Source organism: Numenius arquata, chromosome 6 (assembly GCF_964106895.1).
Source record: "Numenius arquata chromosome 6, bNumArq3.hap1.1, whole genome shotgun sequence".
In the NCBI taxonomy this organism is placed as follows: domain Eukaryota; kingdom Metazoa; phylum Chordata; class Aves; order Charadriiformes; family Scolopacidae; genus Numenius; species Numenius arquata.
The window spans coordinates 56,535,697-56,552,037 of NC_133581.1; the positions used below are offsets into that span (position 1 = coordinate 56,535,697).

A 16,341-nucleotide genomic window follows, 5' to 3' on the forward strand; every position below is an offset into this window, starting at 1 on the left:
TTCGTAATGTGTTTTAAGAAATATTCCAGAAGTCTTTCTCCCTTCTTTTGTCCCGGTTTGGCTGTGAAATATGGAGCTATTTAGGAGGTTTTTCCTAGTGTTATGATTAGGCAAAGAAGCCACCCTAGTACACGTACCTAGCTTAGTCAGGTGCTCCTTCAACATGAAAGTTGAGGTAAAACTCTGGAGGCTGCAAGTCTTCCAGCTTGACAACATCTGAGAATGTCTTCAGAGCTGTTATGAGTATTTGAATTGTTGGCAGATTTTCCCTTTTTTAAATCTTGTGTTTTATCTATACTTCTGTAGCTATAAATTTATTTTTATTTTTAGTGATGTCGACCAGTGCAACTTGTTATGCTCAGAACATCTGGCAAACAAGCCTCAAACTGCTCAGCACGATTATGTGCAAGAGAAAGCAGTCATCAAAATAAGCCTGGGTTTCAGAAGTGCTCAGGAAGAATTTCACCTCCTTCGTCTAGTAAGTGGATTTAGAACTTTGCTCCACCCAGGAATAATTGGTGTGGGGCCAAGATTCAGCTGCTTCCTCAGCTCTCTGCAACCTCACATAATTTCTTCTTTTCACCTCTTGTGTCAAGTGTTTTGGCAATGAAAACATTAATGTAGATTGATGAATCAAGGAATAATGAGTGCAAGGTATCTGAATTTATGATGAGGTTGCAAGAAAGAAGAGAACATCCATCTCTTTCTTTTTACAAAAAAAAACCCTAAAGAGAATAATCTTGCTGAAACTGGCTAGATAATTCTAGGTCTTGCATTTTTCCAGGATTTTTGTTTTTCTATTTGTCTGTATGGAAGGAATCTGATTTTAAGGCTCAGGAGTCTAATAAGAAATTTTTCTGTCAGTTGTGTAACCCCCAACTTATATGAACCTCTTTGTAGTTTATGTTCTCAGAGGAATTCTTTAAGGCTTCTTCACTGTAAATTACTTTTGTGTTTTTGGCTGAAAGATGTGCTTACTAGGGGTCTAAAATGAGGCTATATCTCAGTTCTGCCTATGCTTAAAGTTGTCCTGCACCTCTCTTTGGAATACATTTTTTGTTTGAGTTTTCCATTGTTTGTAACTTCAACATTTTAGATCGAGATTTTTCTTTTTTCACAGTAGTAATTTCCTTCCTACTGGGTGAAGGTGACTTTTTTTGGTAAGTTGCAGCTGAGAGAAGGTTTTGGATATTTTCCAAAGTAGGGTTTAAGGATAAATATGTTGTTTTCCCCAATGTAAACAAAATATTGCAGCAGTTTGGGAAGCCAGTATGTAGTCATCTTTTGCATTGCTTTCTTGAAATTTGACAGGAAGATTGATTTGCTGTCAGAAATGTCTGTGATAATGTGACTGATGATCTAAACTTCTTTAACTAATGCCTCTTTTTTTCTACTTTTTATTGTTGTTTGTTTTTAGTTTCTCTTCCCAACTGCCTGGCACTGATTTGGAGTCAATGGTGACTCCCCTTGTATCTTCCTTTGGTGCAAGTAAAGGAAGCAGTGCAACAAATCCATGGTGCTGAATGTTTGCAGGTTTAGCCTCTCTGATTTTTAGCTTCCATTTAAATTCTGGTCATTCTCAACAGACTTAATTTCACTGACTGTTTTCCAGTTCTCATCAAGTTCTGACCCACCTCAGAATATGTGATGCTTCTCTGATGGTCCAAGACCATTTCTGCATGTGCAGCTTGCTATTTTAAATGGTACTGGCCTCCAGGTTTCTTTGATATTGTATTAAATTTGAGCGAAGCATCTGGATTAAGTTTCTAAAAACACTAGCCTGCTAATCATACCTAAGTAAGCAACAGCACACAATAGGGTATGTTATATATCATACATGTTGAGCATGTTGTAAAGCACACAGCCAATGCATAGGTGCTAAAAATGCTCTGAAATGTTGTTAGTGTAACACACATGTCCTGAAGTGTGCCATTCCCCCGTAACTCCCTCTACTTCTCACTTAGAAGGATGAAGTTACTACTTGTAGTCAATGAAGGCACTCTGTACTGGATCCAGTTGCTAGATTTAAAAAAAAAAATCACAAGTTGAGGAGAGACGATATGTTTATTGAGCCAAAAAGTACGTGTGTGCTCATCCAATGCTCTTAGTGCTGTGCAAGCATAGTTTATGGACCATTTATGCTTTCAGTTAAAGGATAGCTTTCTCTTCAGATAGTCATCTAAGAAAATGACAGCTTAGTTAATACTCTTAAAAAGAACAAAACTGGCTGATCTGGAATCAGTGTAGTTTTATTTCTCCGCTCTTTTTAGCTTGTGAAATTTCAGGTGACGTGATTCTCTTCAGCAGCTCCAGTGTATGCTGTTGAATTCAAGAGCATAAATAATTTGGGGTAAATCCAGTATACTGGATATGTTGGTTTTCAACAGCAGTAGAGGTGCATTTGTGTTCTCATGCTGTTCAGAACAGTCTGACAGATACGCAACCAGTGCGGCTGTATTTCCCTGCGAGAGACCAATGGGCCCCTCTCGGTCCCCACGCACAGGACTGGGTCTTGAAAGGTTGGCACGTTTCTGACAGGCCTCTGCATGTTCAGCGCTCATGATAGTTCTTGGTCAGGCTCCAATATACACACTGCTTGTAGCCTTTATATTTTTTGTTTTTAGAGAATTTGCTGTCAGGAAAAATGGTGCTATTTGAAGGTACTTTGAGAAATGCAAGTTGGCTGCATAAACTGAGTTTCTCTGCTTCAGTGGGGTTTGTTGCCTCCTTTTCTTCACTAGGTCCCTGTTCAGTCTTCCTTCTTTCTGTGAAGGCAGCAGAACAATTAAATTGGATTGCTTTTGGCAGGAGAAATATCATTTCTGCTTAATGCTATTACTTATACTAGTGGTTTATGAATCCACTTTTCATTTTTATGGGCATATAATGTTCTGTGACTTTATTTTTGCTTTTGTGGAAAAACCTAGGCTAGCATCTTACTTCTGTGATAAAAGAAATTATGATTTGGGAATTTCAAGATACTGAATATAATAGACAATGAATTTTGTAAATATAAGAGTGTTTCTTGAATACTTTCCATGGTTAGCTTTGGAGGTCTTTAGTCACAGCAAATTTTTCTTAAGTTTGGGCGTGGGGGTGGTGGATTTTGTAGGGCTTGAGGGAAATGCTTTCAGAAAGGCAGATGAAATATCTGTATCAGCAGTCCAGTTTTGGTTTATGGAAGGATGGTGTGCAAACTAGCATGCAACGTTTGGCCTAATGCTACGTCATCCAGTCATGTAGCAAACTGAATAAAATGGGGTGCTTAAGGCAAGTAGTCCTCAAAATGCTGTGCTGATGCTACTGGTGCACCATTTCCTCCCTATTGGCATTCTGCCTGTCTGCCAAGTGGGTCGTCTTTGGTTGTGTTTCACAGCTTGCTTGCTTTTCCGCCCCTTCCCCTACTCCACCCCCAACCCCCCCCGCTCTACTGTCCTCCCTTGTAAAGTCTGGGTTGCTTTCTGCTTTACTGTACTGTAAGAATACTACTTCTGGTGGGTTTGTTGGGTTTGTTTTATTGCAATCCTTAGAATAATAAAATAGGTAGGCAGGAAGTGATCTGTAAATATCATCCAGTTCACACCTCTGCTCAGAATGGGGCCATCCCCTAAGTCAGATCAGGCTGTGATATCCAGATGAGTTTTGCACATCTCCAGAAGTGGTGATTCCACAACCTCTATGAGCAACTTGCTCCAGTGTTTGACTTCCCTTGCTGTGAAAAATCTCTTACTCATAACTTTGAGTTATCTGCGTTACAACTGGTCTCCAAGCGAAGAATCTGTCTCTGTCTTCTCTCTATTCACTCACATGGCAGCTAAAACCCAATAAAATCCCTCTTTAGCCTTCTCTCCTTAAAGACCAGCTAACTCAACTCTTTCAAATTCCTCATAAGTGATGTGCTGCAGACCCCTAATCATCTTGATGCCTCTCTGCTGGACTTGCTTCAGGACATCAATGAGAGGGTCAGACTGGATACAGCATTTCAGATGTGGTCTTGCAAGTGCCAAATAGAGGGGATTAATTGCTTCCCTTTGTCTGCTGGCTATGATCCTGTCAACAGAGCATAATATGCAGCGTGCCCTCACCACAGCAGGGATACAGTGCTGATTCTATGAAAATATCCTACTAAATATTTTTTTGGCTCCAGATAAGACAACAGCTAGTCTAAAATACATGTATATATCCTTATCATTAAAGGCTATGGAAATCACAATCTGATTGTAAACTGTTCAGAAATGGAGATCCAGCTGCCCGTGTGATACGTAATATTTAAGTTATAAGGCCAATGAAGTGTTAACTCAAAGGATAACTAAATGAATTGGCTATTCTACACTTGACCAAAGCATATCATAATTTCATTTTTAGAGTGAAAATAATGTTAATGAAGGTGTCACAGAGGAAAGCTTTTTCACAGAATGCCCACTAAGATGAGAAAAGCTGTGAAAAAAAGGAGACACAGTCTTTGACAAGATCCTCTGCAGTTTTCTTTACATTTCAAAGAGGTGGCAGGCAGGGGGAGAAGGAGAAGGATGTATTGTCAAAGAGAAGACAAAATTGAGGAAAAAGAAAAGAAATGGAGGACAAAGGAGAGCTAAAAATTGGGAAAGAAGACAACAGAGCAGGCTGAAGATTGTTTAATAAATAAGATACAAATGAAAGATTGTCATTTTCATTGCTAATAGGGGAGAGAGAATATAACGGAGGAGAGAAGAGATATGGGGCAGTCGGTGATCTAATATGCACATAAAACACTTCCTGGTATGTGCAAAGAGAAAATTGAGCCTTGAAGACTCTGAACTAATAGCAGAAATTAGGGAGAAAAAATAAAGAGAAAAGTACATGTCCTTTATCAAATTAAATTTGATTCAGGAATAGGTATAGGCTATTGTAAACCAGTTGAAACTGCATTTGTATGCCTTCTCTCTTGCCTTTGTCAAAAGTATGACATAGAGAATGAGCGCTTTTTGACTTAGTGTATTCTAGCATTAAAAAGCATCAGATGCAAATTCTTTAGTGAGAACATGAAGAAGCTGCTGCAACAACAGAGTGAAAATGCCTGAAACTTGGTTCTCCATGTTTTTCTGATTTATGCAGGTTAGCTGGAACCAGCTCCAAATGTCTCATCTCCTTCTGGGGAAAGAATAAGTAGGGGAGAAACCCCAGGGATTACTACATGATTCTGCCCTCTGGGAAAGTGCTTTTATCAAGATTCCAGACAATGCAATTACTTCCATAAACCAGTCTTGAAGGTTTTGTAGCAGGGTAAAGTTTTAAATTTAAAGAACTACTCATGCTACGTTCTTCCACTTACGAGGTAAATCTGCTTGCCTGTGTTTTTATATTCTTTTAAAAAGAAATAGAATATTTTGCATGAACTACTTGTATTTAAAAGCATATAAAAGTTATAGAATACAATAAAATAAGTAACTAATCAAATATCAAAGTATGTTTCATTTCACAGCTTTCAATTAGCTAACAGATGGGTGTTATTCCATCTTTGACAAATATTTGAAGGGGCTATTTCAGTTATTCTTTGACTAGTATTTTTATAACTGCCCAAAGCTAATTTTAACTTATTTTGGGTTGCCTTAGATTTCTGATTAGCCATAAAGTTTCTTAAGGTAGCGAGGAAATGTGGACTTCTTTGTGGAATGTATCATTGCTTCAAAACTTGGCATCTACCTGGGCTAAGAAAACTGTCTGTTTGTTCCCTAGGGAAATGCTTCTAGAAGGTAACTGGTTTTTATGTAGTGTGCCTTCCTAAATTAAAGTTTTTAGTTTAGCTTGGCCTGAGGCAAAACGTTTCAGGATATTTTAGGAGATCCTGGTAATCTAATTAATCTTATGAAAATAATACTAAAATTCGTTCTTTATTTCCCTATCCATAAAGTATATGGTGTTCCTTCCCTTACATAGCTCCATCCCTGCACTGTCAGTGACAACTGTCAACTGCATCATTAAGGTGGACAAAGACTGGCTCAGTGCCATTCCACGGGGTGGTGGGAACGGGTGTCTTGTTCCACCAGAGGCAGAGGAAGCAGGGTAGCCCTCCTTGTAGAAAAACTTTCCCAGGACCTGAGGACTTTTTTGAAGAGGTGAATTCGATTGACACCAGCAAGTGTTTGCTTCCCGTCACAGCAGCTAAGGCAGTGATTCAGTAGTTGTCTTCAAAACCTGTCAAGGCAAGACCAAGGAATGGGGGTTTGCAGCTATCAGGGCTCCATATGGAAGGGTCTCAACAACCTTTCTTTTCCTCGGGAGGGGGAGTCAGTAACTGAACTCCAGCTTAGAAGATGGACTTCCCGATCTCCTGCCCAGGGAGGGAAAGCACTGGCAGCTACAGCAGACAGTCACTAATCTAAATACGTTGGGTGAACATCACTGTTCAGATGGTTGGAAGTTGGCTTTTTTGTGAGGTGCTCCCTTGTGCAATATGTATTCTGCAGATACTCCAGAGGTTTTTTCCTCTGAAAGTGGAAATACTGCCACAGCTGTAATAAAAGCTATTCAGAACTGCACAAGTAAATCACTGTATGCTTCCTACCTATGCTATGCAGGTGTACATCATTTTTATCTACTTTTTTTAAAAATTTAATTCCTATTAAGTGTTTGTGTTGGTGAGTAATTAGAGCCAGGACCGGAACACTATCCTTTTGAATATGCCATTATTTTGTTTAAGTGTTTTTTTCTTCTAAAATCCATTCATATTTCCAGGTACTGAAAGGCAAAATATTTTGATGGCTGTCTTTACAGAATATATCCCTGAATGAATGAGGAAATAGTAATTTTAGTTAACACTATATTAAAAAAATAAATGAAGGCAGTGCAGTGAGCCTAGTTTTCCATTTTTATCTGTCATAGATGTAAATAATTCAAACATTTGAGCATGGGAAGAAGTTGACAGTTTGAAACTGGATAAGTCTCATAGGACAATGTTAAAATTTCCTGTGTGCTTCGATTTGACATTCTTTAGAAAAAGATTGGTTTTGCTGAAGTATAAAGCCATTAAAAGTTAATATTGTTTTTAACTGAGCACCCATGCTAAACTAGAATGTTCAGTATTTCATGTGTATGCTTATGTAATTAAGCATCCACTAATTTCTTTCTCTTTGGGAAATACTTCGGCAAATCAGCAGTCCATATATGAAGAGTTAAGATCATATCATATCTGTTGTTTAAGGTAAAGATAAGGATAGACATTATTATTATTTTAGAATAGATTCTTAATCCTTTGTTCTGTGAAGTGTTGACGTTTTCATTAGAGTTAAAATATGTTGCATGTTTACAGAAAGCCTGAAATCTCAATATGTGGTCCTATCAATTTTAATTATTTGAATCATTAGAACATCTAATTTTTTGCTTAAGGGTACACGAATGTACCATTGAATCTGTTTTTAAGGTTTTTTCCAGTTTAATGTCTGAATCCAAATTCATAAAGAGTTGGAAAAATGAGATGTCTGAGCTATAGGATTCACGGGGATTTTATATGAAGCCTATTTAATCAGGATAACACTGTTATTAATATTCATAAAGTCAGCTGGAACACAAATGACAGACTATGGAGCCTAAAATTTTTTACTTGTGAATTTATTAAAAGCAGCTTAAAAAATTAATGGAATTTAAGTAAAGTTGACGAAAATGAAAATCTTATGTTAGCAGAAAAAATCTTTATTAGAACTTTCTCTAAGACCATCTTGCATTGATGTCTTTGACAGATTTCATTGGTACTTAAAGAAGAAAGATGCATGAATGGTCATTTAAAAGGATTTAAACACATTGGCACATTAATTTTTACATGAATAATAAGTAGTTTCCAAAAGCAATTAACTTACAGTGTACAAGATTTGAATAGAAAAATAGGACTGTGACATCAAAGGGCAAAGTAAATGTGCTGTACATTTTAAACTTTTAATAATACGACTTCTTAAAATAATTTATTTCATTTCCACAATAGGTAAAATAGGAGTGAAGGTATTTGTGTACAGCTTGGGTTTGTTTTGAAATGCACAGAGATCTGGAACAAAGAAATATTTTGGTGCCAAAGCGCTATTGGTAAAGAACAATTTCAGGCTTTTACAGTGATCAGGTGCTTCTGAATTGAGCTTTCTTACGGTCTATTTCTGTGTGTGGAAAATAGTCATATACGGACCACAGCATATGATTTTTCTCCCATGCCACTACATGCAGAACTGGGAAGCATTTGTTACTTCTGTAGAAGGCAAAATAGATCTGGGATTTTTTCATTAGTCGGAAGATGCTGGTTAATTTATATTCATATTTGTAGGTAATTTTGTACTTAAATATTTAGTGTGAGTTTTACGTGACTACTGCATAATATATTCAACAAATAAGGACAATTATTATTTTTTTTTAGCCTTCTATGCATGATTTTTAAGTAGTAGTCTTAACACTAATGCCGGTTGAATAAATAGGTAGTGAATAAGGAATTTAGTATTTATATTTTAACTCCAGATTTTGGTTTACAGCATCATTTTGCATTTTCACTTTTGTCTTGGTCCACCAGCATACTTTATTTTAATCTCCAGCTTTAATTTCTTTTGATTATTGGACAGATCAATTATCGACAGATTGTCTTCAAATGAAAGTAAAGAAAAGCTTTAAAATAATTGTATTTAATTTTTCTGATGACTCCTCCTGGGAAGACCTTCATGCTCAGCTTCTGATTGTTGTTGATGTGGTGAAGTTTAACACTGTCTGAATAATAATGGTTCAATAAATTCTGGTTCTAAATATACCTTATGTTCAAAGTACCTACTGTAAAGGTACATCTTTACAGTACGTACTGTAAAGGTATCATCTACAATGGTATGTAAGTGTTGTGCATAAGTTAGATACCTATTGCAGCGTTTGTGTTCAGAGAAACCGGTTTATATACTTAGTGTATGGAATATTTTGTTGTTCTATTTACTAAAAAATTTATTTCTAATAATAGGGAAAGTATACTGCAAGCCCTAGGGAGCCCCAAAATGTTCTTTCTGTTTGACCTCGATTGATAGGTTGTCTTAATCTGATATCAACTGTTTTCACTTTCTGTTTGTGTAAACCAGAAAATTCCTGTTAATTAGCAGAACGTATTTCACCTATGAAGACAGTCTGTAAAATGAGCCTCTTGACTTCTGTCTCCAATTATTCCCGTGCCATAGTCTATTATTTCCAGGAGAGGGCAGCATTTTCCTATATCAGGTACACGAAGGCACATGCCCTGCTTAGACTGTCAATGTTTCTTGTAATTACTCCCAGTATATTTGTTGCTTGCTTATGAATTAACTTGCATTTATGGAACTAAATCATTCCAATCATTTAATTACACCTGAGGAGCTGAACTATAATTGCTTGCTTCCAACTAGGATCTGATATGGCTTGAGCAGTATTAATTTGGTGTTTACTTTTCTGAGTGCTAAAAGCATTAAAATGATTGTGCAATGGGATTACATTTTACTAATTGCTGGCATTCATTAGCTGGGTAAATGGCGAGGAAGAATGACTGTATATTGTGGAGGGATAAAATTATGGTTTTAAATAGTATATTACTAGGCACATTAAGGCCCTAAGACATGTTTTAAAATACTCCAGAGGTTATTAAATACCGTATTTTCTTCATGTCTTGCTATATGAATATCTTATTAAAATACTGCAATTATTATGAACCTTTTTGTGCAATATGTAGGGAAATAGCTTCATTGACAGAAACCTATTTCTTGATATTAATAACCTTCTATATTTTCAGCTAATCCAAAAGTAAATGAGGAACTTAGGAAAAGATTGCCAACTCCAAATCAACACAGTTACACAGAATTGAAAAAGAAGCGTACAGCTTCATTTGAGGGACTCTTGTAAGGAGCTCAGTGTTCTGCGATATGAGGTGAAGTTGTTATTGTTTGTTAAGACCTAAGCACATCAAATCATACACTTTTTTTTTTATCGTGCACGTTTATAGATAACAACAAATATGAGCTAAATATGTATTTCTTTGAATGTTTAATGTAAATGTTAGTGTTGAATCTTAAGTGTTTGCAGTTATTATACGTTTTTGTAATCTCAAATATAAAAATGAAAACAGCTGCCTTTTAGGTGTTGTATAGGAAAATAATTTCTTCTGCTGACTTATTAATTGGAACATATGTTTTTATATAACATGCTTGAATTTTAAAATATGTACTTTTTTTATTATTTTTTTTAACTCTTACATTTATCAGCATAATGACAACTCTCTGAGTATTTTCATGATCCAGCCACTGTCTCTTCAACGCACATGTTGTATTTTTTTAATAAATGTAGAAAAAATACAGCAGGGAAACATACAAAATAAGCACAATTATGTATTTAAAGATGAAAAATTGTCCTTTGTACAGTACATTTTAAAAGAAGTGCTTCAGTAAGTAGTAAAATTTGTGGTAAACACTGTATTAGCAAGATTACAAATTTATTTAGACTTCTTTCACATATAGAATATAGCTGATTTTTTAACATATTGGAAAGCATGTATTTTAACACTCAAAATGTTACCTGGTAAGCATAACATTTTACTGTAGGTCTTATTTTTAAGTATGGAGAGTTGTTTCTAGAAGATATTTGATTATATGAAATACTGCAGCTGTGTGGTTAACTGTATAGTCTGAAGAAATATGTATGCAAATATTAGGATCGATTATTTACCTGTTTAGAAAAACCTCCAAATTCAGAGTCGGAGTGGTCGTGGACCACTTTACTTGTATTTTATCCAGAAAATTAAAGCAGGAGAAAGAATGTTGTAAAGTAAAGCGCATACCACCATCTGTAATAATTACCAAAGCGAGCAGTCTCATTGCCTCTAGCGGGACCAGTCAGTGTGATTTGGGCTGTGCTCAATAGCATGTACTTCCAAGACCAGACTCTAGAACAAGAAGAGAAGCTAATAAATTTTTTGACAAAGGCGTTGCACTCAACAGAAAGCTGAACCAGACCATTGTAAGAATTAGATGTCTGAAGAAAAAGTATTTTACTGAGAAATGTAATTTATCACCGATTATTAAAGCACACAGATTTTATTGTCCTATAACTTTATTGTTATAAATATTTTTAAATCATTGTAAATTTTCTGTCAAATGAAGGCAAAGTATAGGAGTGTTATAATATATTGTTTCAAGTTTATTTATCTAGAGTTTGCTTTATTTTAGCTCTCAAATCTTCAAGCAAAAACTGGAGTCAGTGCCAGATCAAACAAGTTCAGAAGAACAAATGGAGAACTGGTCAAAAGGTAAGGACTTTTAAGTTATTAATAAGGAACCTCAGGTGTTGTACCAGTGCTAGGCAGTGACTGGAATGCATTTGTTCTTGCCGATACATGACTGATTTTGGCAGAAAAGAAAAAAAAAAACTGAACAAAACCCACAACTGCACACTGACTCTTTAAAGTATTTAGGGTAACAGGAGAGCAGCTACAGGAATGTAAATCATCAGCTTTATTTTTTATTTTCTGTGTTATTGAAAATGTTTTTGTATAACTTTGAGAAGTCTTATTTAAATTCTTAGTCTGTACCTTGCAGTTTACTTTCAAACGTTTTTTTCTTAATGGGTTACCAACAAACCTGAAGTCTGTCTTAAATAACTTTCTCGTGCCTAGCTAGAGTATGATTAAGCCATTTCCTAATATTAATGAGTTTCTTGTTATTACTTCAACTGAATATAAACAGTAAGGTAGGCTTGGAGGTAAAGGGAGCCTTGGTTAACTTGAAACTTCCATGGTTCATGGAGTTTTCATCTCCAGGTTGGAAGGATCTTTTTGTGTTTGGATGAGCAAAATTTTTCTCTCAAATAAATTGTCCTATGTTTCATGGCAGAAACTTTAAAAAAAAAAAAAGGGTGATGGTGAAGGGGGGTGGTATCATGTGACTGACTGACTTTACAGAAGAGATTTGTCAGAAAGTGACTTGTGACTAGATAATAATGTGTAGATTGAAAAAAAGGAAAGAAACAGGAAGGAGACATTCAGTACATCATAAAAGGGTGGATTTTTTTCAAGTGAGTGGCCATGTGTAGGTTAAAAAACAAACAAACAAACAAAAAAAAGTGTGTTAACATCAAAGATGCCTTCTATATCAGAGCCTGATAGCATCTTCTGCCTTTCTTTTTTTTTAACTTCTATACTATGTATTCTTTCTCAAAAGATAATAAATGTCAAGTTTCTCATGAAGAGTCTGTTGTTTAGGAGAAAGAAATTCCTTTGCATATGTAAGAAATGCATCATCTCCAAGACAGAGTATTTCTTCTATCTAGATTACTGTGTAAAATAAACTACTTGTAAACCCTTTTTAGTTCATGGAATTTTGAGCTATTACTGAGTGAAGTTAAAATGTTTTTGAATCATATACTCTGAAAACAAACATATTCATGGGGGAGTAGCTTAGTGGAGAATTGTATTCTGACAATTTGTACTTTAAATGTGTAACAGCTTAATCAGATTTAGTATTTTTAGACCTTTAGGGGTCAGCATACCCTAAGAATGGTTCAAAAGGTTAACTTTCCAAAGTAGGCAAGTGAATACCATAAACGGATTCTCTGTGAAATATTTTCTGTCTAATTGCAAGAAAAGGCATTCTTCTGCTGCTCGCAGATACTTTAAAAACTGTGTAGTTCTGAGTTTCATATGTATTATTTTTCTGATGCATTACGTTAAGATTTTGTGCTGTTTTGAAACTTTTTTTTTCCAAGCTAACACATATTTGTGTATCCAATAGAAGATTTATATATTCAAAAGTAAAATTGATAACCTTTTTTTAGATCATTCATTGGTAAGTCACATAGTTCTTCATGCTTTTATTCCTAGGGAAGTTAAAAAAAAGGATTATGGATAAATCTCATGTCATCATACTGGTTTGCATGCAGAATTTTATTTTTCTTAGAATTCTATTTGGATATTAACAACTAAATTATATTTTCTTATCATAAAGATAGTAGAATCATAGAATCCTCTGGGCCAGTAGGGACCTTCAAAGGTCATCTAGTCCGAAGATAAATTACAGCAACAAAATGCTCAATATGTACCCTTGGTAGACCTGGTGCGTTTTCTTAGTCAACTACTAAATCAAAGTAACTTTTCATGAAATGTGTACCACTTTGTGTCCCACTTGCTTTGTCGTCTGTGGTGTCTTTTCATTTTGTGGCTGGTTGTTTCTTGCTTATAACTCGGAAGTTTAAAAGCTGTTTTTTGAATAATGATTTGTTCAAATATTTTTTTTAATAACATACTGAAATGTTGAAGATTAAATTATCGGTCAAAAAACAAGGACGGTAAAGCACGTCTGAGATTTAAATTCAGCTGACCGGATGAAAATTCTGTAAAGCAATGAGAATTTTAAAAAAAAAAAAAAAAAAAGGCAAAAACATTAGGTACAGAGAAGTGGAGAAGTGGTAGGTTTATGGTGGTTATGCAGGATAATATGTAACCTGTTAATAGATGTTATAAAATAAAATACTTGAAAGAGGGGTAGTCTCTAAGAAGCATATATCTGAAGTGTTTGGTAGTTGAGATTTTCTTTTTAACTTTCCGTGTTGTTTAGAATATAATGGGCCTGTGTGGGTTGAAGACATTTGTTTGTATCTGTTCTGGTATATTAATTAGAGTTAAAGAACAGTCTGTGTGCAAGCCTTATTATTTTGGGTTTATATCTAATTTAAATGTACTGATTATCTCCACAGCACCCAGTTTTTAATAGGAGGATAGTGACTTTTTCATTTCTCTCTAAGAATACTCAAGAAAATGTATCAGGAGCATTGGCAGCAGGCCAGTGAAGACTGTGTAATTTCCAAATGAAAAATATTCAGGATCCAAGCTAGAAAGCCTAGGATGGTAGTCCATTATAAAAATAAACTTATGTTGGCAAATAGACGCATATCTTTGCATTGCCGTGGCGGGAGGGAGAAGCACATTGCACCTAGGTGGAGTTGTTACTTTAGCAGGGTTTACAGGCTTGACGAAAACTGCACAAACACACTGTGAAAACACAAGAGGGAACTTGAAATTGGGTGCTTTTCATACTTGCATATACAGTCAGGACTCGATATGTCAATTTTCCAAGAGTTAGCAGGATAGGAAAGTGGTGAGTGTGCAAATGCTGGAGTTAAATTTGTGTCTCATTTGACTCATATCATATACTGTGTTTGAATGGGTGCAGCTATACTTGTTTTGTCTTATGCAGTCTTTCACTATTGCAATGTTTTTGTTTGTGTCACATTTCTGAACATCTACAATTTTTAAGGACAGGGCAGAAATTAGGTGAAGTCTTAGAATATCGAGTACTGTCTAGTTTGTTTTGACAATAAAATTATAATTTTGCTGACTCCCAAATGAAAAGCATTGTATAATTTTTATTTGGAATTTCCTAAAACTAGGCAATAGATTGATTATTTTTAATGGCAAAGTAGTTTGCTTCCTTCAGAAGTGGTTGTTATGTTTCTCAGGCATAGAAATAAATATATATATATATATTTCTAAACCACTACTTAAAACATATATTCAAAAGTAAGTCAAAGAACCAATTTCACCTGTAAGAATTTGATGTCAACTCCTAGTTATGATTCATATAGACATTTTCACTGTAAATTGTTACCCTTCAAAGAAGGTTTGTGTGGCTTGTAAATACACTTTAAAATGGCATGTCTGGAAACTGTAGTTCAGAGGAGACTCTGGCTTTAAAGAGATGTGATAATTCAGATTGGAACAGAATTGCAGAATCAGCTTGTGCAGGGAAATTTGAAAAGTGTTTTTTCTGGCGGTAAGCTGTTGTTTTCCAGTCTTGCTTCCTTCAGGAAAAATAGAAGAGGAAAACAGATATGCAAACAAGTGAACAAGTTATGTGTGCATATATAGCTGCTCAGACACGTGCATGTGATAAGCTTACACATAGACAATTGGCTTAATTGCGTTGTGTGTTTGTGTATGTACTGGTCTTGCATGAATGCATGGTGCTTACTGTAAAGAATCTGGCCATAGCTGGTCTTGTATTGTCATAGTCATGATATGTATATGCCAGTATATTGCTTTCAAAATATTTTTAAGTTCTTTTGCTGCGCAGTGAATAATATTCAGGAAATAAAACCTCTCTAGAAATATTTTTGCATTTATTTGCTCCCATTAATTAAATAAATTCCATTAATTATCAGCCATTCTTTTTGCATTCATGGTAATTAAGGCAATGTACAGTCACATACATATGTGCATATTCATATAAGTAAAATGAATCATCTATTTTTGCTAAGTTCCTAGAAATGAAACTCCTGTTCTTCACCACATATTGCTAGACTACCTTATTAGAAGTAATAAGGTTTTCTAGCTGCATAATGATTTCAATGTACTTTTTGGAGATTTGGTTTTGCAATAGTATTTACAAGGACTTTTTGTCTGGAATTATTATTATGTCACTTTAACACACATACAGAGAAAGATAAAAGGGTAAAGAATGCTTTGAGCATAATGTGGTTTTGTAAAGATTTTTAATCTGATGCTCTAGTGGGATGGAAAAGCAAATCATTGTAAAGGTGCTGCTTCCCCTTTCTTCAGTATGCACCCATTACAGCTGTAAACACTCTAAATCTGAAGCCCTTCTTCCAAGGCTGTAGTAGAGGCAGAATGAACCATACTTGTCGTATTGAAGTCTGTTTCTTCTGTTACATGCCTCAACAGGAGATATTGTAAGCCTATTCTTCCTCTCCTTCCCTCTTTTAGCAATAAGGAATGCTGTTTACTTGGGAAGGAAAGAAGACCTGGATATTGCATGGATGTGTATGCAGAAGAATCGACACGATAGGCAGAGAGGCAGAGTCCTCTTCACGCACGTGGCGCAATTGATTAGTGTCTTCCTTGTGTGCTGTGTTTTCAGCATCAAACTTGCTGTGTGGGAGCTGTAAGAGATCCCCTTGCAAAGTGGCAAGGGTAGTTGCAGGTTTCTCTGCACAGTATAGGAGGCAGAAGAGAGGCTGAGAGGATGATCTAGCATGAATCAAACATGGAAAGAGTGGCTAGTAACTGTTGAGCGACACTAAGTATGGATGATGAAGAAAACATCTTGTTATGGCACACTATTGTTTCCGTACTTACAGGATAAAAAGGAGCTAATGATAACTGAAAAATCATCAAATACTGTCTGGTCTTTCCTGTAAATATAATCACCCTTTTGTATAAATTCTCATGTCTCCTTTTTCATCCTGTTTCTTTCCTTGTACATTTTGAACGGTTAAATACAGTGTATTTCTGGCCAGGCTGCGTGCAGAAAGACTCATCAGAAGCACAATTAAGTATCCAGTATCTGCCCGACTCATTGGAGTGTTGTGAATATGATTTTG

At 35.6% G+C, this 16,341-nt stretch overlaps 1 protein-coding gene across 1 annotated transcript in view; it reads left to right on the forward strand.

Moving 5' to 3' along the window:
- MIPOL1 (mirror-image polydactyly 1) overlaps positions 1 to 16,341 on the forward strand; it is a 180,838-nt gene that overhangs the window by 17,701 nt on the left and 146,796 nt on the right. Inside the window, exon 2 of the mRNA XM_074149368.1 lies at positions 11,178 to 11,257. Coding sequence (XP_074005469.1) covers positions 11,239 to 11,257 — 19 coding nt within the window. The 5' untranslated portion in view covers positions 11,178 to 11,238. The remainder of the gene's footprint in view (positions 1 to 11,177; positions 11,258 to 16,341) is intronic.